Source organism: Dicentrarchus labrax, unplaced genomic scaffold, assembly GCF_905237075.1.
Source record: "Dicentrarchus labrax unplaced genomic scaffold, dlabrax2021, whole genome shotgun sequence".
Taxonomy (NCBI): Eukaryota; Metazoa; Chordata; class Actinopteri; family Moronidae; genus Dicentrarchus; species Dicentrarchus labrax.
In genome coordinates this window covers 17,387,132-17,413,393 of record NW_026136720.1, presented here as the reverse complement: position 1 = coordinate 17,413,393, position 26,262 = coordinate 17,387,132, and the positions used below count along the sequence as shown (strand labels likewise).

Genomic DNA, 26,262 nt, shown 5'->3' with positions numbered 1-26,262 from the left:
AATACAGCACTACCTTTACACACTTACTTACAGAAAAAGCAACATACGTTTGAGTTGGAAGGAAAATATCCACTGGCAGTACTAGATGTGTCGGCATTTGTAATGTTAAGAATTAGAATGTGCAGCTAATCAAATGAAGGTGAGGGTGCATATCAGTCCAGATCTCTGTTGGAATAATGAAGCAGTTGCGAGTACAAGTTACCGACATAATATCCATCTGCACGTCCCCACTTTTCCGAGATGATCCACAGCAGCTTTCCTCAGATTACAATCACCTAATCTTCATATAATTAGGAGGCAAGAAGTAGTGACGTTCAGTGATGGGTTTTAATTACATACACTCTCAAACAGTCTTACACTGGACGAACAGGAGAACATTGGAATTATATTAATCTGAGTAATATCTGTGTCCATTTTACCTCAGGTCCTCTGGGAGTGACCCAACACATTGTCGAATCAGTTATACAGTACTTGACCAGGGTAGGCATGGAAATGAGCGTCTGCAGTGCAATTTTTCCTAGCAGTGCATGTCATTAAGATATTTTTCAGCCATGACAAATCAATATGCAGCAATCTGTTTTAAAGCAGTCCTTCAGCTAAAAGTTGCACAATTCTTTACAAGCATTACAGTGTGGGGACTAAAACACAGCACTTCAAGGTAGAAAGGGTGAAAGAAGCTTTTGAGAAGAGGCATCAAAGGGAAAGAGGGCACACTGAAGATGGAGCAGAAAATGTGCATATAGCCTGTGGGAAATCCATAAAACTAAACAATCAAGCCCACAATGATAAAAGCGCTTGAAACAAGTGAACTTAAAATACTCGGAGGCTAAAAGAATACATAAAAGTTACATCATTATGACATTTTGAATACTTACTGCTATTCATATTTAATCATTATTAATAATCATTATACTGTAGGTATTTTACAATGGAATATTGGGCTAAATCTTTGCATCTTACACTACTAGATATTGACTGGTCTTTGTGTGTAAAATTTTATATATAACATGCATTTACATACAACATAAGCAATACTGTAATGCTTGAGGTGTGTCAATGTCACTATAATCAGTACACAATTGTACAGTTGACCAGTAGCTGCATTATTAAATGTGCAAATTTGAGTTATTACAACTGAGAAATGTCACTTGCATTAGGTGCTCAAACTGACCTTGGTTAGACCATTGAATACAAAAATAAGAAGGATTTTTTTTTCTTTTTTTCATTTCTTTACATTACTGTTAGCTTAGCTTAACAAACACTGCAATAGCACATACTGTATATCCAATCTACATCTTTTTCTGTGAAAGTACAAACACAGGTTTATGAGGATATACTGGTTGTCATAACCACACATCTTTGAAAGGAAAGTAAATGGTTAAAAGGTGCTCACCTGGTAAAACAGTCCAAAAGTCTGACTACTGTAGAACAGTATACGGTTTTTAAAGGAATCATTCTACGTTTTAGGAAAAATGTTTGCTTTCCTGCTGGAAGGTAGATGAGAAGATCAATATCAATGTCATATCTGCATGGTAGGGTCAGCAGCTGATTAGTTTAGCTTAGCACAAAGTCTGGAAATAGGGAACCGGTATGGTAGATTTAGTTACATTTGGGCAAAGCCAGGCTGGCTGTTTCACCATTTACAGTCTTTATGCTAAGCTAACTGGCTGCTAGCGGTATGTGGTGCTGATTTTCTCATCTAACAAATAAACGTATTTCCAAAAATGTAAAACTATTCAAGACGCATTTGCTAGCAAAAGCTGTCGTTGGACACATCTTCTCAACGTAACCGAGTGCTAGGTCGAGTGCTGCCGTGATGCAAGTATGAGTGAGTAGGAAGGTAGTGTTTGGCATGTTGAATATACAGTATTACCTACTTGTGCGTTTATATAACGTTCTGCAGTGCTACAGGTCAAGAAGTCAGCAGCTTTTAAGCACCAAGCATGGTAACATGACATATTCTAGGCAATTTAGAATAAGGGAAGGTCTTCATGAGGTAAAGGTGGCTTGTGTTGGATCTAGAGCTTAGATGAGTAGAGGGAAGGACCGTTAAACATGTCAGCCCTGAGCTTGGCCCACTCTGTCATTCTCTGGACGGAGCTTTTCTCTCGGCTAAGGATGCAAGTGACCTTCTTCAGCTTCTCTTCGTTCCTCTCAAGATAACGGACGCCTTCAGCCTGCAGCAAGTTGAGCTTCTCTTGCCGGTTTTCATCCATGGAGATGTCTTCGCTCATGTAGGGGTTGAAACGGAAATAAGTGTCAGGAGGGAGGAAGGCGTCCAGCATGGCGTGAACCTCTGGAGGGAGGAAGAGAGGTGAAAGTGAGGCCGCACAAGAAACAAAAATGAGCAAATCATAAACACACAATTAACTTCCTAATAGTAACAGTATGTACAAACATTCAAATATTGTGTTTAGAGTGAAAAGGGCATGTAAAGTCAAAACTTGTCTGTCAGCACTGTGGCAGCATGTTACAAAGTAAGCACCCAGGGCTGAGAGTGCGAGGTGATACCAAGAGAAAATGTCTGGCTTGTCGGCCACGGTTGTTCTCAAATGCTACGTCTGAGCGAGTTAAAATCAACAGCGTACATATGCCTACAAACAGGCAACGGGTTGCAATAACAGGGTAAATATGCCTGAAGGATCCAAAAAGGTGACGGCAGTTGTTTCTGTCTGCGTTCCCACAGTGGTTCAGGAGACCAGACACGGATTCTATTACAACTAGCTGCCTTTGAGGCTGTGGAGGAAAACTCTGCAAGGAGTAATTTATCTAAAAGGTTATTTGGAGATACTTATTGACTTTTATTTCTCGCATTTTTACAACCAGTCAATGTACTGTATTCCATTATCGCATTTTGAAAAGTTACACACTGAAGAGAAAATGTAAGATAAGTCCAGCTACAAACCTCCCGAGGAGCCAACCTTGCTTGTTGAATACATAATGTTATTCATTTTAACACTAGAGATAAAATATGTTTTCTATCCTATTATAATTCACTCTTTTTTTTTTGTTGATGGCAGACAGTTTGTCCCAGCTCAGCATGACAGGGTCCAGCACAATGCTAGCAACTGTACAGAAACTACACATGTTTTTCCCTTTTTTTAGGAAAATATATATAATAAATATATAACATGTATGACTTATAACATGAGAGGTAAACTTGCATCAGCTCTTATTTCCCCGGCCTGTAGGAAAAATGCGTACATCTGCAGCTCCACCTTATGGAGAACCAAATTCGTGGCCTGCTTAACATGACTGAGTTGTTTTGTGAGCCAGTTCCATCAGGAGCTTTGTTTACATCTCAAACCCCAGGAAATCAGCCTTATCTGTCCACAACAACAAACTGAGGCACTACTGATACACCTAAGACAAAATAGGACGCTTGTGAACACTGGGACAGGAGGGAAGCTTTTGAAAAAGAGAAAATCTGTGATAAACACTCTTGCTAATCTCCTGTTTCTAAATAACAAAGCCTGCTGGAGAGCTGGGGAGAGCTTAATCCCAAATACAGGAGGAACAAGTGCAGAGAAGCATCTAGGTCACACACTGCACCACGGCAGCAGCAACAGGGAGGGGACCGAGCCAAATTTAGGCACAGCAGAGGTGCCCATGTCCAGAGGTGATAAGGAGATGGAAGAAGTTGCCACTACAGAGGGCCACAATGGGAAGTATCCAGAACACAGTCAACCTGCAGTGCAGTGTTTTCTACCCTGGTGACATCAAAACCTAATTCCTTCCCTCAGAAATGACACATAAGCGAAGGGTGTGATCAATTCAAGTCTTTGTGCATTCTATAAAACCATGAACACAACTAATCAACATTAGGTTGCATTTCCATCCATCCACATATACACACACAATGCTCTGTTGTTATCTGTTGGTGATGAGTTTCCTCTTTTGACCAGGGCTCCCTTTTTGTTGATCCAGCTTGTGTGTGTTTGGCATGTGATGTCATGATTTCTGGCACAGTTTTTCCCTGAAATATTAAGTAATGTTTGGAAAAAAATAACCAGATCTTTTTGACACTGTGCCAGTGGTATTGCTTTGAAAGCTCACATATAAAAACGTTGCGTGCCAGACCTCTTTTATAGTCAATCAAATCAAATAAATCACATGGAACAATTTTTTTTCAGTAGCGTTTATAATTGTGATTAAAGATTATTTATTATTGCACTTCTATCATAAAGTTGGGGCACTAACAGGAGACAAATTATAAAAAGAGTGGTCAAAATTAAAGCAGCAGAGGCTGAGTCATCCTGACTTTTAGACTCTAGCATGGGTCAAGCTCCAAAAATTGATGGATCCTACACTTCCCATAATGCAACAAATTGCATTTTTTATTAGAAAACCCACACACCTTTCAAACTCCACAACTCCAGTTTATAACGCAGTCTTTCTATTATGAATTTGTAGTCGTCAATCCCGATAGAACCAAGGATATCTTCAAGGTCATTTTCCCTGCAGAGCTACAGAAGCCATTATAAAACTTGGTGGGGTGTCCCTTTAAGTGGTTCAGTGTTTATATTATTTTGTAACCCACTGTGGAGCTATTTTAAAAATATTGTATATTATTATTATTATTATTATTTGTATTGTGCCAAATCATAAAAAAAGTTACCTCAGAAACCTTGAAAACTAAACTCTAGATTTGCATAATGCACCTTTAACATTGTCACTTACCCTCAGTGTCTGTGGCACTGCTGATCACATTGGTGAGTTTGGTTTTCAGGCTCGTGTAGGAGGTGCTGTTTTTGCCAGGCGTTTCAAATCGGCCCGTACCAAGTGAGACCACACACTCCAAGGGTGTGTTAGGCCACAAACACTTGCACTCATGGATAGCCAGTGCTGTTGGGTTGTTAATGAGCAGTCCTCCATCCTGTGCACAAAACAGAAGAAGTGACATGTTAGAGACTCCATTTACAGACAATGAATGTTTTTTTTATGTCAAGACCACAGTCGGCGAAACCAATTATTTGGCATTTTAACAGTCAATAGATGAAATTTTTGAAGAACATCTGAGGAACAAAAAGAACAGATCAATGTGCAGTTACAGATCTGCTTGTAAGTCTACAAAGCTGTTGTTTTTTTTTTGTTTTCTTTCTTCGTCCCTCACAGTTTCAGTCAGACTGGCTTTGATATCGAACAACCGCCCAGGAGTGCTTTTTGCTTTGGATCCATAGTGTACCAAGGGCAATGGGGGAGTAACTGGAGAGGCTGTGGGGATTCTTGAATAGGCATGAGGCTGAGGGGCCGCAGGGCTGTGGGCTGGCAGCAGGATCAAACACACAGGGGCCAGTCCTCATTAAAGAGGCCAGGCTGGGGGGTGGGAGCCTCTGGGCCCCAAGTGTCTAGGGACACACTAGAGGGAAGAGTGCTTGTTTATGTGACTGTGTGTATGTACATGTTTGATCGAAAGCTCATGCCTGCTTAGAGTCAATGAATATAATAATGTGGGTACGTGTTTCTGACAGCATATGTCACATGGATTCAAACACACTGAGCCTTGGGGAGCAGAGGGGAGGGAACAACCCATCTATTCAGCACACTGCAGCAGTGTGGCAGCCTAACGACAATTCTGTACAAATCTGCAGGAGCACACGGTGTGATGGGAAATATGAGGGCTGCCGACCAAGGCAAAGGTCTGCTAATCATCCAGGAAGCTGAAGTGAGAAATTCTATCATCAATCCAAAGACCAGGAAAATAGAACCGCAAAGGGAGTTGGTTGTTGTAGCTAGACTGTGGGCACTGCATCAAGTAATAGCTCCCATGTTCGCAGATGTGAATGAATTACTTTGACATTGATAAATTATAAGAAATTCAGCAAAGCAAGCCACTAAAGGGAATTAATTAGGAATTACACAATAGTCAAACAAGACTAATAATCAGTAGACACACTTGCGGCTCTGTTAAAATTGACTTGGGCTCAGCAGCCTTTGGCCTAAATGCTACAGTCAGCATGCTCAAAATGACAATGCTAACATGCTTATGTTTAGCAAGTATAATGTTTACCATGTTCACAACTGTTCACCACTGATGGAAATGACCTTAGCTTTGCAGGAATTGGGTCATAAATCAAAGTACTGGGCTATAGCTGCAATAACAACTAGTTGATTAGTCAATCGACAGCAAATTAATCAGTAATCATTTTGATAATCAAGTCATCATTTTTAGTCAATGTTTTTTAAGAAGGAATACCAAAAGTATCTGGTTTCCTTAGTCTTCTTAAACTGAATATTGGGGTTTGGATTGTTTGTTGGACAAAACAAATGACATCTGAAGATGTTGGGCCTTGGGCTTTGGGAATTTGTGATGGTCCTTTTTCACCATTTTCTGACATTTTATAGACAAACATCAAATAGGATTAATCTATGATGAATATAATCGCTAATTGCAGCCATATGTTGGACACTTCATTCAAATTCTGATTTATGATGGCACCAGATTAAAAGTTAGAGGAGCACAAAAGTCATTACAATCCATCCTGAGGGGAACATGAATAACTGGACCAAATGTTGTGCCAATCTCTTTAGTAGATAGATATGTCACTAAATAAAAGTAAACTTTAATCTGCTGACAGTGCTAGATGAAAAGTCAGGGGATCACCAAAGACGTAAAGAGTCATCCTTTGGGCACTATGAATGTGTACCGAATGGCATAAAAATCCATCTAATAATTATTGGGTTATTAATTTATTTTAAGTCAGGGCATCAACAAAGTGATTCAGAATCATCCTCTGGGGACCTTGAATATCAGTAAAAATATCGAAGTAGTTGATATTTTTGTCTGGGCCAAAGTGGTGGCCCGACAGACTGACAGCAGTACATCCATTGAGCCGAACTGCTAGCGTGAAAACAATTTCACCACACTGTCTAACAGAGGAATTTTCCAGGATTTGAAAGAAGTAATATGTTATGATAATGCAAAAATGTATGAATTATTGAAAACATTATAGTTAGTTATTACTCAGAGCCTCAGAGAACACCCATCTCACTGGCTGAGATGGAAGTCACACAAAGTGGGTTTCACTCTGCCACAAAGCGATGAAGAACTGCTGAGGCAGTCGTTTGTCCAAAGCACGTCATTATGCACCAGCAGGGTGTCTGGCAGACCAAGAAATGAATCACAGAATAGGGAGAAATGCCTGGATTGGAGTTGCTCCTAATGGAGACTTAGAGGGACATGCGCTGTCACGGGCACCAGACGAACCCAGCTGGAAACAAAACAACTAAGCAGTTTTCTTATCACTCACACCACTGTGAGAGGCTCCATTTTCTGAACTCAGCGGCAATTATGGCAACAGTCTGGGTCCAGTCATGGGTTCTTTGTGCTCATAGCTTGGGGCAAGTTTCACAAGCACAGTGGCCGGCTTTGCACACAGAGCCAAGGCATGTAACATTAGAGGCAAACTGCACAATACTCTTGTGAGCTTGGAGTTGAATGCTATAACTTGTCTCCATTTCAGTGCACCTGCTTGGCAATTCAGTGCTGGTGAACATAGCTGAGGCCTTTAAGGAAAGTCTGTTTTTTTTGGCAGTGAGGGAGCTTTGTGGTGCCACTGGAAGATGGGTGGGTTTTCTTTCTGTGTGGCACTCAAAACTTTTTGAAGGAATCAATAATTCAGAAGATATTTTGCATCAGTCATCTCCTTCCACAACTGTCATGAACAAACAAGGTTCCTCGAGGAAGATGGTACCAGGCTCAAACTACACTGAGTACAGTCTGACAGATACCGAGGCTGCAGTGAAGGGCTGGGGCTCTTTAAAGCCACTTTTCACTGAGATATCTATACTTGGCCCACTGCCACATTGTCACATAAGAGTTCTTGAGGCCAGGGCATATTTGAATGAAGAGTTAAGTAAGAAACAATGATCTACTTAGAACAAACTATAAATGAGCTTTGCATACAAAATGGCCAAACTCAAGCTGTCTGTCAAACACGCAGCATGACGCAAGGCAAAGGTCACTTGAATTTATGAGGATTTAGAGCTGTAATGCTGCTCAGACTTACAAAGACCCAATCTCACTGTGAAAAAAAAACGTGCCATGTGTCAACGGATAATGTCCTAAGAGAGTACAGCCCTGTCAGTTATGACCATCTGACAGAAGTTTAATGGAAACTCAATTTTAAAATGGCGAGGTTGAGCCTTCCTGAAAGGCTTAATGCTTTCCTTGATTCCGGTAGAGCCTGTTTGTTAAAACTCCAGATGATCACAGTTCCCTTGGCCTGGTCTTTGCCCTTCAGAGTCTAATAGCTGATTCACACATCAGCTCCTCATTTTCCTGCAGCTCAAATAAAGCATGTTTTCAACTAATTAGAGCTCCTACACCTATGGGAGCATGTTCCAATTCTTCGGATGGCCAATTAAACTGAAATATGCCTTTAAAAAGAAAACAGCAACACAATTCTTACAGTGCATTTGGAAATAACACTACTGAGATGATATGAGCCGTGATAAATAAACAAAATCAAGACATGCACAACTTATAAGTCCCTTGCATTGCTGTTTGAAATGTCTCTGCTGTCATTAACTTTTTGGAGCTTATCTTCATTGTGCCAGTTAAAGCTGTCTTAGAGGGGGAGGGCTGCTTTGAATAGGAAAGAGGTGCTATCGTCAGGATCAGTAAAAGTCATTTCATGCCTCAGTGTATGTCAGCTCCCATTAGCTGGGACAGTGAACTTCATCCTCTACATTCAGCCTGTGTGCCTCAGTATCTCTCTAACCCGTGGGTAAACTTTAGCACTGTCTTGTGCGGGGGTCATTATAAGCGGTCACAACACAGAAGAGAACGGAGCGCATGCTTAAACCTAAATGAGGTGAGCCTTCGACATACATGTGGTGTAGCATTCACATCACAGTCCCAATGAGCAGATGTAGTCATTAAGAGTTCTTCTTTGGCTTCTTTGACAGGGCTGGACTGAGGGGCACTGAGCTCTGTTGTGATTTATTATGGAGGCCCTGCCATTGAGGCTCCCTTCTCTCTCCAATGATTAATTAGGGAAGCATTACATAAGCCATGGACATCTGATTATGCCTGTCACAATAACCAGACTGTTTTCCAGAGATGGTCATTCAATCGATATAGCAGATAATTAGGCTGCTATAAAAAAAACGCTGTTGTGTAGTCTCAATACTTCTAAATATTCAGAATCAATCCACCCTGTCTGCACATAAAAGCAAGCTCTCTCAGTCGCTATCTTTGCAATCAGAAAAATAAATCTGCTCATTGAGTAAAACTAATTGCCCAAATGGCTTCCAAGAAAAGGCACCACTGTCAGGATGTGAGGATGAGAATGACAACAGTGTTCGTGTGGTGAGTGCCACTCTTAAATGGCGGCCAGGTCAGGTCAGAAGCCTTCATGCCATATTATGTGATTACGTCGACCAGTTCTCTTCTTTGCCTTTTTCGCTTTATAGGCCCCAAAGGTCACATTGAGGTTCAAGTCATCTTCCCAGGCTGTCAATAGAGGGGGGACCCATCTGTGTGAGTGCCAACTTTGCCCCAGGCAGGCAAATAAATTGAGATCTACTGTTCACGGTTACCTTTTCCCACACATTCAGTGACCACACATGTGCAGACAGTATTGAAACAATGAATCATCCCTGCAGGCTGTATCCATTCAGATTAAACTGTGACAATTCCCGCAGTGATATAAATGGATGCAGAACCCCCTCCCTCATATTTACTCAGTCTAGGTTCCTTGGGGCTTTATGTACATATTTGACAACTTTATATTAGAAAGCATAATTCCTCTGTCCATCATAATAAGTAATCTGCTGGGGAATTTAAAGCTAATTTCCCTGCTGCACAGGACAGGTGACTGAACACAAACACACACTGCATATCAATACGTTGTAATGCAACCTTCAAAGCTGTGATTTATTTCAAGAAATCTCATCCGGAGCCACTGCAGTGAGAAGCCTGCAGAGTGTGGTGCACTGTGAAAAGGCAAAGGGTTTAGAGACAGAGGAAGATGAGGAAAAGCTTTCACACAGAAGTCAGTCCAAATAATCAGTGAACTGGCCTAATCCCCAAACAAGTGTGCCTGTGCAATCAAGTGGGAATGCATATGTATACAACAGAATAAAAAGACTAGTCAGTTAATGGAGGAAACAGAGGTAAAGTGACAATGAGCGAATCCATTTGTGCCCATTTATACTCAAGGGACAAAGATCCTGAATCTGGGAGGAGGAAGCTGTCTGTAGCAGGGCTCACAAGTCTGAGCTCCATCCTCCAACAGCCTACAGGCTGAACTTCTGGGGCTTAACACAGGAGGAGAGGGCTGGGATGAAGAAGTGGCTACAAGCTCAGATTTACACTCTCTGTCGCCTCCCTGAATCCACCACCTATCCTTTCCTCTGCCTCATCTGAGAAGCATTGCGGTGCTGCTGAGCATGTAATTTATGACCAATAACTTCACCACCAGTGGCCTTTACAAGGAGAAGAAAGGGGGGGAGGTGATACAAAAGGTTATGATTTCTTGAACTGCACTTTTGGAATGGCAGTTAATATGTGAGACCCTATGCCTCTTCCTCCTCTTTTCTTACACAGAGCCTGATTTCTTTAGCCAAAGCTGCCACATTTAATGACTTCTGAGATTCCTTTATGACTCATTCCCTGTGTCATTCATTAGCGACAAAAAGTATGGGAGTGCTGACGTGACCTACTCCATTTCAGACTGTGTGAAGTCTTTCTGTTGAGCACTGTGCCATGTTGGGGCTCTAAAGAGCTTGCACTGGGGTTGGTGGCCCACTGATCCAATGCCTCCCATCAAATGCTGGCAGAGGTGGGCACAAAACATGCTCCCATTCCTCCCAATCGCCTCAGGAGACGCCATGGCAACTAGGCGGAAAAAATCAGGCCCTCCTCACCATTCCATGCATGCCCTGGCATCCATTGTCTGTCTGAAGTCTTCTACTTCTGTGTTCTTTAGCACAGAGATAACTGAGAAAGCTTTAATGTGGAACCTCCCTTCATTGCCTCTATTTTTCTTTCCCCCCCCCAACACACACTAAGGCATCCTCTCCATGGCTAGGGTGGCAAGTGTGAGGCTTTGATTAAACCATGGCTGCTCTGCTTCAAAGGTCTTGCTCCAAGTTACAATTTCCCCTGCGTTACCAGTCTGAATCTGGCTCCGTCAGATCATTCATTCCCGCCTGCACAATCCCAGAAACATCAACGAACAATCACAACTTTCTTGAAATGCTGCTTGAGAATTCCAGCATTTCGTTCAGCACATGGCATGGTGACTCTCCTGAGCTCATTCGTACAAAAGGATGATTGTCTTTGGGGCCTGAATTAAGTGGAAAGCTCTGTGGGCGTTTGTGGAAAAGAGCGAGATGACTCTCTCTCCAGGGAATCCTGACATCACACAGACAGAATGTTATGCTCACGACTCATTTCAGTGGCTCAAGTAGCCAGTAAATAAAGCCATCAGGCTGGGTGGCAATTTGAAGCTGGCCAGGTTCACAGGAAAACGTATTATAAATGCTGTGCTTGACTTTATCCTATTACACACCAATCATGTTTAAAAACATTTATTATGTGTTTTTATCTTGGATTAAATTAGTTTTAGCAAATTAGTATTTGCTTTATCACTGAAAACTGAAAGAAGTCAAAGTCATTATTTTAACATCATCTCTTTATAAATTCAATTTCTTTCTAAATAAAAAGGAACAAAGGATGCTTCTGTAAACATTGATGAAATTAAATTTCACAGTCTTGGTCAATACTTTAATTTCCATCTTTTTTATGTCTTTCATAAGTTTGTGATTTTTTTTTGACTGAAGAAGATCTTAAATAAAGAAATAAATATCTTTATTTCTGGCAGAGAGAAAAATAAGCTGTAAAAACTCTTAAGTAAAACACAGAGAAATATTGTTTCACATATAAGGTGCCTATTCTTCTTCTCTTCTTACCTCTTCTGGTAATTCGAACGTTTGCACTAATTTGGAACCTCTGGAAACTCTACTTTTTAAAATATGTAGAAGTTTATAGTTAATAGCCTAATACTAATGTTCTGATGTTCAAAAGTTGATGTTATTTGAAGCAGCAAAACACAGAAAAACAAGTTCAAGTGGAATATCTTCAGTCAAGGTGAACACAGGTAAAAACGGGTCCAAAAACAAAAAGGGATAGAAATTGGAACAAATGAGCAAAAGCTCAAATCACACAGGAATTGCCAGTCAAGCCAAAACACCTTAAAATATTCTCTAAAGATTTATTAGCCTGAGAAAAACATGAGATGGGCAAGAAAAGTACTTGTTACAGGACTGCAGCTGTCTTTTTCTCATTTCATTCAGTTATTCATTTGACAGAAATAAAATGAAAATAATAATATATCCTCAGATAATAATAATAAATGAAATTGATTTCATGTCAAAAGTGTTAAATATATTAAACTACTGATGGTGTCTCATCTCCTCACAGTATGAGGTTTCCTGCTGGCAGTGAACAGTTTGGAAAAGCAGTTCCATAATTAGATTGTCTGTCTTTTCATTCTAACAAGGCAGATGTAGCAGTCAGACAGTGGTGTGTGATGAAGGAAGCGCTGCACTGGGCTAATTTATGCATCTCAGAATAGGGTGAGACCTGCTAGACGGCAAGATGGGGAAATCTCCCACCACAGATGGGTTTTCATCAACCAGTCTCTTTCATTCTCTCCCCCTGAACTTCCCCATTCACCTACACAACTAACACAGCTTCCAATTAAGAGTGTAGGAGCGTGCCGACACGGGATATTACCTTTGATGCAAACACATGCTCATTTACGTGTGCTGTGTCTACGCTGAGTTTGTCTGTCTTTACACCACATCTGTGTTTTAAAGGTCAGTTCAAGGAGATATTGACGTGGACAAACACAGGCTACATACACTGAATTCTCAAACAGAAAAGGAGTGTAATGACATGCATCTATGTTTTCATTTGTGATATATATATATATATATATATATATATATATATATATATATTATTACTTCTGTTCTGAACAAAACAAAATTTACACATTCACTCTCTACTCGTGGATCCTTATTTCTTCTGTGCTTTTTACCGACTGAGCCTTTGCTGAAAAGGTAAAAGCAAACAGGGTAGCCATACGTATTGATCAGTAAAATGGTAGAGTGCACTGGCGGTTTGTTATGTTACGGATGGCTAATGCATATCTGTTTAGTGGAGATGGATTTAAGTGTGTCTCACTGCGACTCTACCCCTCACTCTCCTGTCAAAATGTAACTGACTGGAAATAAACACTGACAGGACGGAAATGCAGTTCCTCCCTCTCACTTGCTGTGCGAGGGATTTTTCTCATTACGCTTCTCGAAATCCTTCAAACTCACTGTCAACACTGACCGTACAGGACATTTAAATCCTGCAAGCCAACAATAAGCCTTGTATTACTGTAGCAGAGGATTGCAGTTAAATTGTCACAAGGTGTGTAAATATATGCGGTGAATGCAACGTTTGTTTGGACTTTTGCATTTCATCATGGCCAAACAGTTTGGAGTTTAACAGTTTTATAGAACAGAAATATTTACAGTGTGAGAACAGCTTTGTAAGATAAAAAATATGTGTCTTTACCAATACTTACAATATAACCCTACAGAGTTGAGGGTCAAAAAGTGAAACATTTTGCAGACCAATGAAGCAATGCAGACATAGGACTCCCATTTTCATTTTGTGTCTTCACAGTGTAGAGTATCAAACATTGTGTTGAGCTTGGTGTTGCATAAAATGGGTTAGAGGAAAAAAATTTAAAAAATACAATAAAAGTTGATTGTGGTGGTTCATCATGACCAGTGCCACCCTTTCCACTACCCTGTTACTGTTGTGAGTGGGACTGACCTGGTGGAGATCATTGCCCAATTTGAACTCCTGGAAATACCCTGGGGCTGCTGATGTGGCACGGATGGCCTGCCAGAGCTGGTGCTGGCAGCCCCCCAGGTAGTGAGAGTGCACCCCGGGCAGCGTGTTGTAGTTCCTGAACACATAGGCCTTCAGAGCGCCCCGGTTCACAATGGTGCTCACCGCTGCCACCTACAGGTAAAGGAAGTGACATACAACGTGACTTTTTCAGCATGAGGCAGCAGTTTACAACCAAACATATCTAAAATGCAGGCATAATACCTAGACCGATATTCTGACAGGTCCATTTAATATCATCTCTGTTCTGTGAGCCTCAGAGGAATCTGCTGACATAAGAAATGCACACCGTCTTCTTTGGCTTTACAGTGTATTTTCCTTCCACTTGTCATGTAGAGGTATGGAGGACAGAGATAGAAGAGAAGAGACAGAAAGAAGCTCCCTTTGTAATAGCCAAGTAAACAAGGGGAGGCGAAGGCTCACTGGTCAGTGCCAGAAAAGAACAAGAGGGAAGAATGAGTCAGACCATCTTCTAAAGCTCACCTTGGGGCATTCGGGGTTTCTTGAAGTCTCCACCAGGAGGTGAGATCCCATTTTCTCTCTGTGGAAGGGATGATAGGATGGTGTTATTTTCTGGATTAGTGAATTTTTGATAGAAGTATGACTTCTTTCTGCAAGCTTCACCAAATCCTCCTGCATATCTACTGTTATATTCTACTGTTTTAAAGGTTTTATGGCCTTTTAATCTATTTGTTCTTTATATGGCTGCTGATCATGAGCATTATCACACAATAACTGCACTGTCACACAAAGAGCAGGCATAATGTTCATTTTGACTTCAGTATGTTTACATTCATAATGTAGTTTAAATGATAAATATTCAAAAGGGAAAGAATTAAAGAAACTAAAGGACATATGAAATAAGAGGCCTTTGAACGGTTACCACCACAACATGGTTCCACATTACCTAAGCACAACCACTTCAATGAGAAGGGAACTGACCTGAGGATGTTCTCCCAGGCTTCACTATCATAGAAAGCATGACTCCAGCCCATCTTCACTGTGCCAACAATGACATTCTGCTTGAAGACATCTGAACCCAACTTCCGGTAAAGATCATCACACTCGTTCAGCGGGATTTGGAACACACCTAGCATGAACCCTAAGATAGCACCTGAGGGAAAAACACATACAAACATTCAAAGAGGGAAAGTGACTTAGAAGGACTCGTAAACAAACCATACAAATCATATTTTTTTGAAAACATATAAGAGCTTCAGTTATTACTTTTGGAATTAGAAATGCAACAAGTAATCCTGGATAACCCGCCCGTTTTTCTGTTACTTTCAAGGTTGATGTGAGGCTAATTGTCTGAGGGATTATCTGTTATAAGTGACATCACCCTATGACAGTCGTTCTCACGCCACAGGCACTGGGATAGTCCATCCACAGGAAGTGCATGGGATTAAATTTAATATTACACTATAGGCAAATACTTTTCTCCTACTTTGTCTCCATGATTAAGGATACTTGACAGGATTTTCAAGCCACCACAGCTATGAGAGAAGAGATGGGGTGTACTTGAATAATGTAGATAGATAGATAGATAGATAGATAGATAGATAGATAGATAGATAGATAGATAGATAGATAGAAGAAAAAAAAAAGATAGAAGAAAAAAGAAGAAGAAGAAGAAGATAGATAGATAGATAGATAGATAGATAGATACTTTATTTATCCCAAGGGAAATTCAAGTATCCAGTAGCATACAAAATACAAAACATACATTAAACATACATTAACCTAAAATTAAAAACCCTAACCTTAAGAATAGAATTAAAAATAAAATAGAAGATAAAATATAAAGTATTATATATATATATATATATATATATATATAAAAAATTAACAGTAGCTACAGTAAACAGTGCAAACAGTAAACAGTTCAAATGGAGTGGAGTGCAAATGGAAGTAAAACAGTGCAAATGGAGGTAAAAAAATTATCTATTGTCTATTATCTATTGTCCTCCCTGCCTTTACTGAGAGCTGTTGTACAGTCTGATGGCCAGGGGGTTGTGCAGAGGGTGGTGGGTGTTGTCCAGTACGGACAGCAGTTTGTCCAGGGTCCTTCTTTCTGCCACTGTCACCAGAGAGTCCAGCTCTGTGCCCACCACTGAGCCAGCTCTCCTCACCAGTCTGTCCAGTCGACCGGTGTCTCTCTTCTTGCTGCTTCCTCCCCAGCAAACCACAGCATAAAAGAGGACGCTGGCCACCACAGACTGGTAAAACATATGCAGCAGTTTTTTTACAGATGTTGAAGGACCCCACCCTTCTCAGGAAGTACAGACGGCTCTGCCCTTTCCTGTGTGAAGTGTCCATATTTGCTGTCCAGTCCAGCTTGTCGTCCAGCTTCAGCCCCAAATATTTATATGTCCTGACCACCTCCACATCGACCCCCTCGATGGACACGGGTTGGAGATGTGGTTTCTTCCTTCTGAAGTCCACCACCATCTCCTTGGTCTTGGAGGTGTTCAGCTGCAGATGGTTGGACCTGCACCACCTCACAAAGTCCTCGACCAGGCTCCTGTACTCCCCCTCCCGTCCATCCTAGATACAGCCAACTATCGCAGTGTTGTCCGAGTATTTCTGCACGTGGCAGAGCCCGGAGTTGTACTGGAAGTCGGATGTGTACACGGTGAAGAGGAGGGGAGAGAGCACGGTCCCCTGTGGTGCTCCGGTGCTGCTGACCACAGTGTCTGCCGTGCAGCCCTTCAGTCTGACGTACTGTGGTCTCTCCGTGAGGTAGTCCGTAATCCATGTCACCAGGAGTGGGTCCACCCTCATCTCTGCCAGCTTGTCTCTCAGCAGGAGCGGCTGGATGGTGCTGAAGTCGTGGAGAAATCAAAAAACGCGCTTCACCTCGTCTCTGTCACCATCCTTGAATGCCCACTTCTTCCTGTTCAGGATGTCCTTGACATTACTGGTGATCCAGTTGTTGGGGAAGCAGCTACAGTTCTGATGGGGACCACAACGTCCATACAGAAGTTCAGGTAGTCAGTAGTGCAGTGTGTGACCCCCTCGATGTCCTCACCATGTGCTTCCTGCAGGACGCTCCAGTCAGTACATTCAAAGCAGTCTCTCAGAGGCTCCACTGCCTCAGGAGACCATTTCCTGAAGGAGTGTTTGGTCGTGGACTGTCTCTGGATCTGTGGTTTGTACTGTGGCGTGAGCAGGACCAGGTTATGGTCACACTTTCCCAGTGGGGGCAGAGGAGTGGCAGTGTAAGCTTCCCTCACGTTGGCATACAGGAGGTCTAATGTCCTGTTCTTCCTGGTGGGCAGCTTACAAACTGGTGAAAGTCTGGCGGTGTGGAGTCCAGTGTCACGTGGTTGAAATGTGGGTGATCAAATTAGCTAGATGTGGTCCAGATGGGTTTTATGTGTGGATCGTTTGATCTACCACGTGGATTATATTACACTCTGACAGAATACACTAAGTGTGAAAATGAAGTACCACCAACTGGTGGAAATTAAGACTGAGAGAACTGATAGGAACTGGGGAAAAACAGAAACTTCTGGTAGTGATTAAAGCCCAATGTGCTCTCCAAATAAAATGCAGCTTTTCAGTCTGCTGTGAAATGACACCAAAAAGTGGCGATGGAGACAGTTTGAGGAGGATCCACAGCAACCCCTTGTGGTGATTTTGTGTACAGTGAAAAAGTATGAATCCACCAACTGACAATTCCTGAAACCAAACTAAGCGCTGTCATTTTATAAATACAATTTTATAAGATATTGGATAATTTGAACAATTTGAAACAAATTAACTGTGGCCTAACTTGAGTACAAAGCAGCAGGATTAACATTATAGTGGTGTGGGTTTTTGAAATTGAGGTCAAAACAAGCAGTGCAACAAATGGGTCAGTGTGTGATCAGTGTTGCCAGTCCAGCTAGCAGTGTTGCATTCTGCCCTCATAATCCTGACACACACATACAAAAGAAGGGCAGGAGGACAACGTACCTGTGCTGACGCCACAAATATAATCAAAGAGTTTGTAAATGGGTTTGCCAGTCAGTGCCTCCAGCTTGTGTAAGGTCTGAAGTGCAAGAAGCCCCCTGAAAATACAGAGTCAGACAAAGACATACACAAAAAAAAATTATTAAATAGATGACAACCACAGAACATAAATTGGCCACAAAGTGACAGCCTATTCATTTTTCAAATAGAATAAGAAAGACAAATTGGAAATAACTCCCCATCTATTTCACTGAACGTTTCTCAAGAATACATTTACTTGACAGACTGAAGCTGCTAATAGAAGCAGTGAATTGCTTTTCAAAACATGGTTTTGACGGCAGTAAATGCTATTTTCTTCTGCTTTGAAAACACTTGACATCAGTGACTCAAATTCTACAATAAAGAAAAGAAAACTAATTGAATGCGTACCGTAATCCCCCTCCATCTATGGACAGGATCCGTATGCCCCGGCCTTTAACAGGTGCATGGTAGCCCACCAGAGCAAGGGCTTCTCTAACTGCTGCCCTCAGGCCTGGGTCGTTGGCCTGTTTCAAACGCAATAGGCCCGGGATAACTTTCTCCTGTGGAACACATAAACATATTGCGGCACTCAGAAGTGAAAATGAAATACACTATCTGTCCACCATGATGTGGTCGGACGAGAATTGGCCAGGCAAATTTTACTTACTGGGGCCCAAAATTGCGAGCTGAACACAAGCTGCTATTTGAGAATAATAAATGTGATATCCTGCTGTATTTACCCTCTATTTGTTTTCACTACCAGGTGTCCTGTGTTGCTTCTATTCTGCTGCTTGTTTTCTTTCAGCATGCAGCTACTCAAACAAGGGCACAAACAATCAATGCTTCCTGATTTAGAGGTCGATCCCACTGTTTCTCTCAGATTGGCTGCTTTGCCATTTTGCAAGTCATAGTTTAATCAGAATAAACTCAGGAAAGCAAACAAGGTGGGATCATTTGCAATAAAAAATGATTGCATATCAGACCTTTACTGAAATGAAAGCAGAGCAAAAATTGGTGTGACTGTGTTTTAAGGCTGATCACACGTTTAAAATCTTGAGATAAGATATTACACGAAAAGGAAATTTGCTTTCGGCATTCTGGCAACACAGTGTAAAAGGTAAAGTAAATGATAACAGGTAGATAAAACATGATGCCTTACAGCTACTACCAACACAATCAGTTATGATAAATGTTTGTGTGAAGCCAGAGGAACTTTTTTCCTCACACTACGACTACGACTACATTAAGACCAAATGTGGATCAGATCACCACTGTGGCCTCACAACAGTAAATGTGTCCTTGGATTGAAATAGGTTAGCATTGAATTCATTACTGACACCATCACAGATAAGGCTGAGACGTAAATAAAAGCTGCAGTATGCAGTCTGCATGTAGTTGCTGGGCTCTTGACATTTTCCCTGGCATGGTGACATTCTCAAACACAAGCAGAGGGCCGTTATCTACATTATTAACATGCTACAGCTGTTTTAATAATCCATGCCAGATATAACAACATTATGTGTGCATTAAAAACATGCTGCTGTAAACACTGTCTCAGCATAAGGGTTATTGCTTTTGACATGCTAAGCAGAATCAGGGACTTTCCTGACAAAGCATCAATATGCTAACATTCTGCAAAAAAGGAGAAAAAATGCTAGCCTGTTCAGATTTCTCACCTTCACTGCAACACCACTAGTCTCTGGAAACTCCAGGAGATGGTAGCTGAGGTCCTCCACCCTGTTGATGTAGACTCTTACGTCTGATGCTCTGTGGAGACCCTTTACCAGAGCCCGAGTTCGATTGTCCACACTCACCCTGGCAATGATCTAGGAGACAAAGAAGATGTGCAACCAGTGAGGTCCAGCTAATAAACATTAGCTGGTTGTTAAAACCTAACATGGTGTCTGGCTCATTTAAAACATAACTCTCATTTTTTTTACAATTTGACATAAATAATTAATTTTGTCATTGTTTAATTTTTTTTGTCTTATGGCCTCCTTGACCAGAATGAGAAGTAATAAGTGAGAAACACATAATACAACACTAATGCAGTCCCCAGTAGGACTGACATTAAGTTGATGACTCTCCGGGCCATTGCCCGACCATAAAATCTAATCCAATCAAATATCTTGAATTTCTTTATGTCTGTATATAATATTTATAACAGCTATTGATTGAGTATCAGATTTGTATTGTAATCAACACATTTATTTATCCATTATCTAAAAGTAAATTGGTTATAATAACTTCCTAAGGTCCTGAAATTGAGCCAAAATGTAAACCACCTAAAATCCAATTAACTGTGTAGGGTGGTTAAATCATTAACAGATTAGTGATGAAGCTGCCGTCCTCCAAACTGTTGTCAACAGACATACACTTCAGTTCCATTAACAAGATGTTGTTGCTTTGATGGTACAGATTTCTTGATTGGCACTTGGATGAAATGCAACAACAGAACTAGACCATAACCCATCCATATATCACAACAATCTACTGTATATCATCAGCCAAAGGACATAAGTCATGCAGTATTTCTGCAATCTGATAATGTAACGTACACAAAACATATTATTAGTTCCTGTTTACTATGACTCAATCCAACCCTGGTAACTGAATGTCAGTTGTGTTTATATCAACACAACATAAAGCTTGGCTTGGCCTATAAACTATAAAGTACATACCTTCTGCAGCCCTCTAACTCCACAGGGGGGTTATTTTTGAAAATAGATTACCGAGAACTCAGGAAACACATCAGCACACTACACTGCCATTAGACATATAGAGTAGCAGGCACCCTGCCATAATATACCAGATACTAAGAACTATCTGATGAGGTAATCATGTTTCCTTCAAACACAGACCACATCCAATATAGTTATAATCTGTTTTTGAAATACAAGAACACAATTATGATCAGTAACAAGATACAGGCATGATCAGATCTGTTTAAAACCTAGAGTGGAGTAAGGCCTTTTGGAAGATAATGGTTTAGGTTGCCCATACATACAGTAAAACACACAAAAAATATGAGCTAATTGTGATTTTATTATCCCGACACTAGGTAAAATTTACAAATAAAAACATTGCTTTTTTTTTTAAAGACCTACCTTCTCCCTTTGAAGCAGAAGTTTCTTGGCTTTCTCCTCTGCAGCCTTCTGCTCCTTACTAATTGTGGCCTCAGTCTGTTTGACTGGTGCATCCTCAGACTTCTTCTCCTCCACTGCAGTAGTTTTGGACTCTGCTGTCCTAAACTTGGGGACCAAGGTAGCAATGTAGCTTCCCACAAAGGCTTGTACAGTGGGAGCTGAGTAGGACAGGTAGTGTCCTAAACCCTTCTTAGAGGAAGGTGGTGTAACTGGAACAGCAGAGTCGATTTTATCAGACACTGACACGAGGTCACTAGTTTGTTGACCCTGAGAGGGAGCAGGGGAATAGTCAACATTTCCCACTTTCTTGTCCTGAGTCTTTGTGCTGCTGCCAAAGTATGAGTTGATGTGATGGGCAAGGTAGTTGTAAGTCTCATCCAGGTTGACTGAGAAAGTGCTGGGATGGAAAAGTGCTGTGGTTTGTTTGGAAGTTGTGTTCTTACTCTCAGTATCGCTCGGTGGTGGTTTAAGTTTCTCTTGCTTCCTGGCACAACTGGCTTTGACTGCAGGAACAACGCGTCTCAGCTTTTTCTCCTTAAGTTCACGCACAGTCAGAACTGCGGCAGTGGCAGTCACTTGGGAAGAACTGTGAGGGTGAGTGGAGGTAGTGGCACTTGCATCAAATGTAGCAGCAGTAGTGGGAATAGAAGGACTGGCAGAAGATGAGTTACACACAGGTTTGGGTGTAGTAGATGTAGAAGGGGGAGCAGCATTAGTGGGAGCAGGGTGAAGTGTGACTGCATTCTCTTCAGCTTTTGGCGTTAACTCAACGCTAGCCTCAGCTTTTTTCCCAGCCTTTAAAGCATTAGGCTTGAGTCTGGCGATTTTGGAGAGAAGTTCTGTATGCGTCCCACTCACAGCTTTAGAAACTGTGTCCAGTGTGTTCCTGACCCGCGACATGTGTTGGCTCAGACCAGCAGACCAACGTGAGGCTGAAGTGTTCAAATAAAGGGTGCTGGTGTGGAGCCCAAGCCTATGTCTGACCTGATTAGCTTTAAAGAGCCATCCTTTACGCCCAGTGATCCTCAGGAGGTGGATGTGACGCCAGCTGAGATAGCCAACCTTGTAGCAATGAGGTTGTGGTACATGAACCCTGCAGGGAGAGGTACCAGACAAGGGAAGTGATGCGGCTGACTTGTGAGCTTTTGTATGCCACAAGTGATATGCTCTGCTTACTTTCACCCAGGAATTTGGAGCCCATTTATGACTCATTATTTCAAGTCACAATAGTTTGTGCCATCCAAAGTAATCCCAGGTCTATGCTCTCCCTTTTCATTAACCTGGTGATGAAAAACAAAAAGTATTGTACACATGACAGAAAGAAAACAATGGCACGAAAGTGATGAAAATGACATGTGAAATAAAAACACACTAACACTGCTCCTAAATCTAGCATTGTTCAGTTCTATTCACAAGTAAAACCTCTTTGGTAAATGATCCTAGCTGAGAGGACAACAAAACAGCGTTAACTTGTAGCTACCCAGAATAACAACAACACCAGCAACTAGCTGTTAGCTCCGCGGCTAGCTAACTCGCCAGCATTAATAAAGGCCACACAAAACGTAATAAAACATACCAGTGTTTTTATGTCGTCGACCATGAAAGCCACGAATCCTTTATTATCTGTGTAAAGTCGCCGTCCTTCGTTAACGTTAAAACAAAACTATAAAAGGTATGGCAACACATAGGGTCATTCGACCTGACACCGTTTCCAGAATGACGTGACGACGTCAGTCAAAAGAAAAACAATGGTCACGTGGCGCTCTATGTACTCTGTAATTGGCTGTTTATCGCTCGACCCCTTAAAAGGAGTCTGTTGATTGGTTGAGGAAATTCTCCCCGCCGTTAAGCGTAGCAGAGGATCGACTGTTTACATTCACCGGCGTACGCCGAACGACTCCTGGGTTTGCGGTGTCGGCACCAAACAATAAAACTAGGTCTCCACCCTTCTACGGATCACACGGGATTCAGGCATACACAAATAGAACGCTCTGCAGACGTTGGACGTGTGATGACTACTCTTTACCCAAACAGTTTAAAATCTGAATAAAACGCTATACGATAATAGTATGTGTAAGTTAGTATACTATTGTAATAAGTAGTAGTAGTAGTAAGACTTGATATTCATATAAAAAGCAACTTAAGTGACGTTAGTTAGCGTTACATGCTAACACAAACAACATCAGGGTCACTGTCGGACAGTGGAGGAGGGAACATGAACAGCGTTGGCCGACAGAGGGCAGAAATGTCTACCGGTACTTACCCGTATACAATAAATAGGATAGAAGAAGATACTAATGATGCTGCCTGTGACCACTGCCTCTCGATAGCACTCACAACCTACCGACCTTACGACGTATCGCTGTCATGCTTAGTGTTGGGTAAATAGTTAACAGGAAGGACGTGCAGTACGCCAGCTAAGGGTCCCCTCAAAAGGTAAGTGTGGGTCTGAAAGTAACGGAGAATATATTGGTCATAATAACGTTACATTGTGTTAGCCAACGCCGGCTAGCTAACGTCTGGAGTGACGGTTGACGTGACGACACTGCGATGGAACGGCAAAATATAACGTTTAACGTTTATGAGCCAGTTTACATGATGTAATCTAACGATATAGCGATGCCATCAAGCTAGATAAGATCATTTGTATGGTATCGTATCTAAACGCTAGCTATTAACTAAGCTTTTCAGATGTATTAACACCAATTAACGCTCCTTTTGCTTTATTGGATGTAACACACTTCTCATTACTAACTGATCATTTCCCCTCTTGAATGCAGGGGACATCGGAGCCATGGCAACGGCGCAGTCTGCCGTAACGTTTGCGGTGTGCATCCTCATGATAACAGAGCTGATACTTGCCAAGAAGGACTACTATGATATACTGGGAGTGCCTAAAGATGCTACTGAGCGACAGATAAAGAAGGCTTTCCACAAGCTTGCGATGAAATATCACCCAGATAAGAACAAGAGCCCAGACGCTGAAGTGAGATTCAGGGAAATTGCTGAAGGTATAATCGGTTTCTATCTAAAATAAAATCATTATTTCCAAAAGTGCTGCAATATTATTCAGATTTCTAATGCAGACGATATTGAATGTACATGTTTGAGCTTGCCATGACCTTACTGAGGCCTTTGTCACTTTGATTGAATCTTGTCTTTCTTTGTGCAGCTTATGAAACTTTATCAGATGAAACCAGAAGGAGAGAATATGACCAGTTTAGTGACACCTCTGCGTACTTCGCTGGGGAGACACGAGGAAGACGTAGACAGGGTGCCCACCAACCTTACTCCTTCAACTTTGATGACATTTTCAAGGACTTTGACATCTACAGTCAGAACAGGCACGCCCGTCACCGAAGACACTTTGAGGAACACTCCAGGTCCCACAAGGAGTCCCACAGCAGACATAAGAGACACTTTCAAGGAGGTTTTGGTGCTGGTATCTTCGATGACGTGTTTGATGACATAGAGAAAATGTTTACCTTTGACGGACACACCACACAGACTGAAAACAGGTTTCATGGTGCATCAAAACAACACTGTAGGACAGTGACACAGCGCAGAGGAAACATGGTAACCACATACACAGACTGTACTGCATCTTAAGGTGCAAGGTAAAATGACCTCTGACTCAAAATGGCCTTAAGGGGATACAATACTGTTGTATTGATTTGGTAATGGAAAGCCACTTGGTTCAAATGCTGTGAAATTTGAACAGTGACATCAATATCTGACATTCAGGCACAAAATGACAGTGACCACTCAGTTTACGTAGCTTCATTCAAATAAGTTATATTTTGTTCAAGCTATTCCTCGTGTGTGCTCATGGACTTGTACATGATTGTAGTAGTTTTTCACTTATTGTTAAAGTAAGCGGGCAGCGAGTATTTTGAAGCACCTTTTTCGATAGTGGGATTTGTTACGTTTTACTGTTTTGGAAAAATAAAACAATCATATGGAATTTGGCACAGGAATATCAACGTGTCAGTTCATCACTACTTTTACCTTTGTTCTTTTGTACAGTTTTTAGTTTCTTTTGTGTAGGTTTTGCCATTGTGGGTCTCAAAACACAAGTGAAGCTAGAAACAATAGCAGCCAGCGGAGTTTTGCTTATGGTTGTGAAATGGGGAGCAATGTCAACAAAGTCTGTGACCCTCCACATGTTGGCTTGTTTAACTGGTGTTTGTTCCACATCTTGTTGAAATATTCATGTCCTCGATGCTGTCAGTCACATTTTTTGAACATCTATATATTTAAGCATTTGTGGTTAAATCTCCATTTATTCAATTGTAAAGAAAATACAGGTAGAAAAGAGGTATAAGTAAATGGAGAAATGTTTGCGATATCTGCAGGGGTGGGATGAAGACTGATTTGTTTGCCTTTCAATTAATACAACTAAGTGTGAATCCTATAATGTTCAATTGTTTGTGGTATTTTGATATTTAGTTATTTATATTGAGGCCATCTTTATTATTAAAAAGCCTCAATCAATTTTGAATTCAGAATCACGCTTTCACTTATATTTTATTATAGTATGAAATCTGAATTTATAATTACAATGCTTGAAATTTAACCAAAAATCATCAAATATAGGTATTTAAAAGCATTTGACTGGCATGTCAGACAAACTACAAAGAATTTTCTATGTGTAAACCTGTAAACTGTTAATGAACTGTAAGCTGACTACAGTACATACTAGAGGTTTCATTACTAAGAATCTTACTAGTCACAAAGGTTTGTATTTTTTAACAATGGATATAAGTGTAATGTGCAGGAATATTTTAAATTGACGTAAAATGTAAGAATACTGCAGTGCTACAATGCTGAAGAACAAATGTATGTATAAATATATACAAGCATCAATGTTTAGCATATTGTATGAATATTGTGATGGCTATGACTAGTTGATGAAACCCCTGGTACATACTGTTCTCCTAATATATCATTTGTTACCTCAAACCTGAACTCTATACAGTGACATGCTCCTTTCACACTGTAGCGTGCAATATTAAATTACTAGTGTTGTAAATATTCAATGGCACTTTTCAATTTTATATCATTTTAAAGAATGTGTTTTTAGAAATAAAAATTAGAGACCAAACTGAGCTTCTTTCTGCGTAGGTATTTTCTATGTTGGGTAAGAGTTCACATTTTAGATTAAAAAAAACCAAAATCTGGCACGTTTCATTCATTTTATAAACATTTTGTAGCATT

The 26,262-nt window shown here is 41.0% G+C and overlaps 2 protein-coding genes across 4 annotated transcripts; one reads left to right on the top strand and one right to left on the bottom strand.

Moving 5' to 3' along the window:
• Window positions 1-308: 308 nt before the first annotated feature.
• On the bottom strand, window positions 309-22,786 carry LOC127352991 (calcium-independent phospholipase A2-gamma). 3 transcript variants are annotated; one of them, XM_051381914.1, is made up of 10 exons: window positions 22,622-22,786; window positions 21,007-22,325; window positions 19,576-19,725; window positions 18,308-18,459; window positions 17,882-17,976; window positions 14,864-15,035; window positions 14,405-14,462; window positions 13,844-14,035; window positions 4,681-4,876; window positions 309-2,296 (listed from the first exon to the last, which is right to left on the bottom strand). In XM_051381914.1, the coding sequence occupies exons 2-10, from the start codon at window positions 22,255-22,257 to the stop codon at window positions 2,019-2,021; spliced, it is 2,544 nt and encodes an 847-aa protein (XP_051237874.1). In that variant the 5' UTR covers window positions 22,258-22,325; window positions 22,622-22,786; the 3' UTR covers window positions 309-2,018. The 3 variants fall into 3 exon arrangements, with proteins under 3 accessions (XP_051237874.1, XP_051237875.1, XP_051237876.1); XM_051381915.1 differs by having other exon boundaries at window positions 21,007-22,138; window positions 22,622-22,779; XM_051381916.1 differs by lacking the exon at window positions 22,622-22,786 and having other exon boundaries at window positions 21,007-22,138; window positions 22,222-22,319.
• Window positions 22,787-23,012: 226 nt separating this feature from the next.
• Window positions 23,013-26,153, top strand: dnajb9a (DnaJ heat shock protein family (Hsp40) member B9a). The gene is made up of 3 exons (XM_051381917.1): window positions 23,013-23,481; window positions 23,826-24,056; window positions 24,218-26,153. The coding sequence occupies exons 2-3, from the start codon at window positions 23,840-23,842 to the stop codon at window positions 24,652-24,654; spliced, it is 654 nt and encodes a 217-aa protein (XP_051237877.1). The 5' UTR covers window positions 23,013-23,481; window positions 23,826-23,839; the 3' UTR covers window positions 24,655-26,153.
• Window positions 26,154-26,262: the final 109 nt, after the last annotated feature.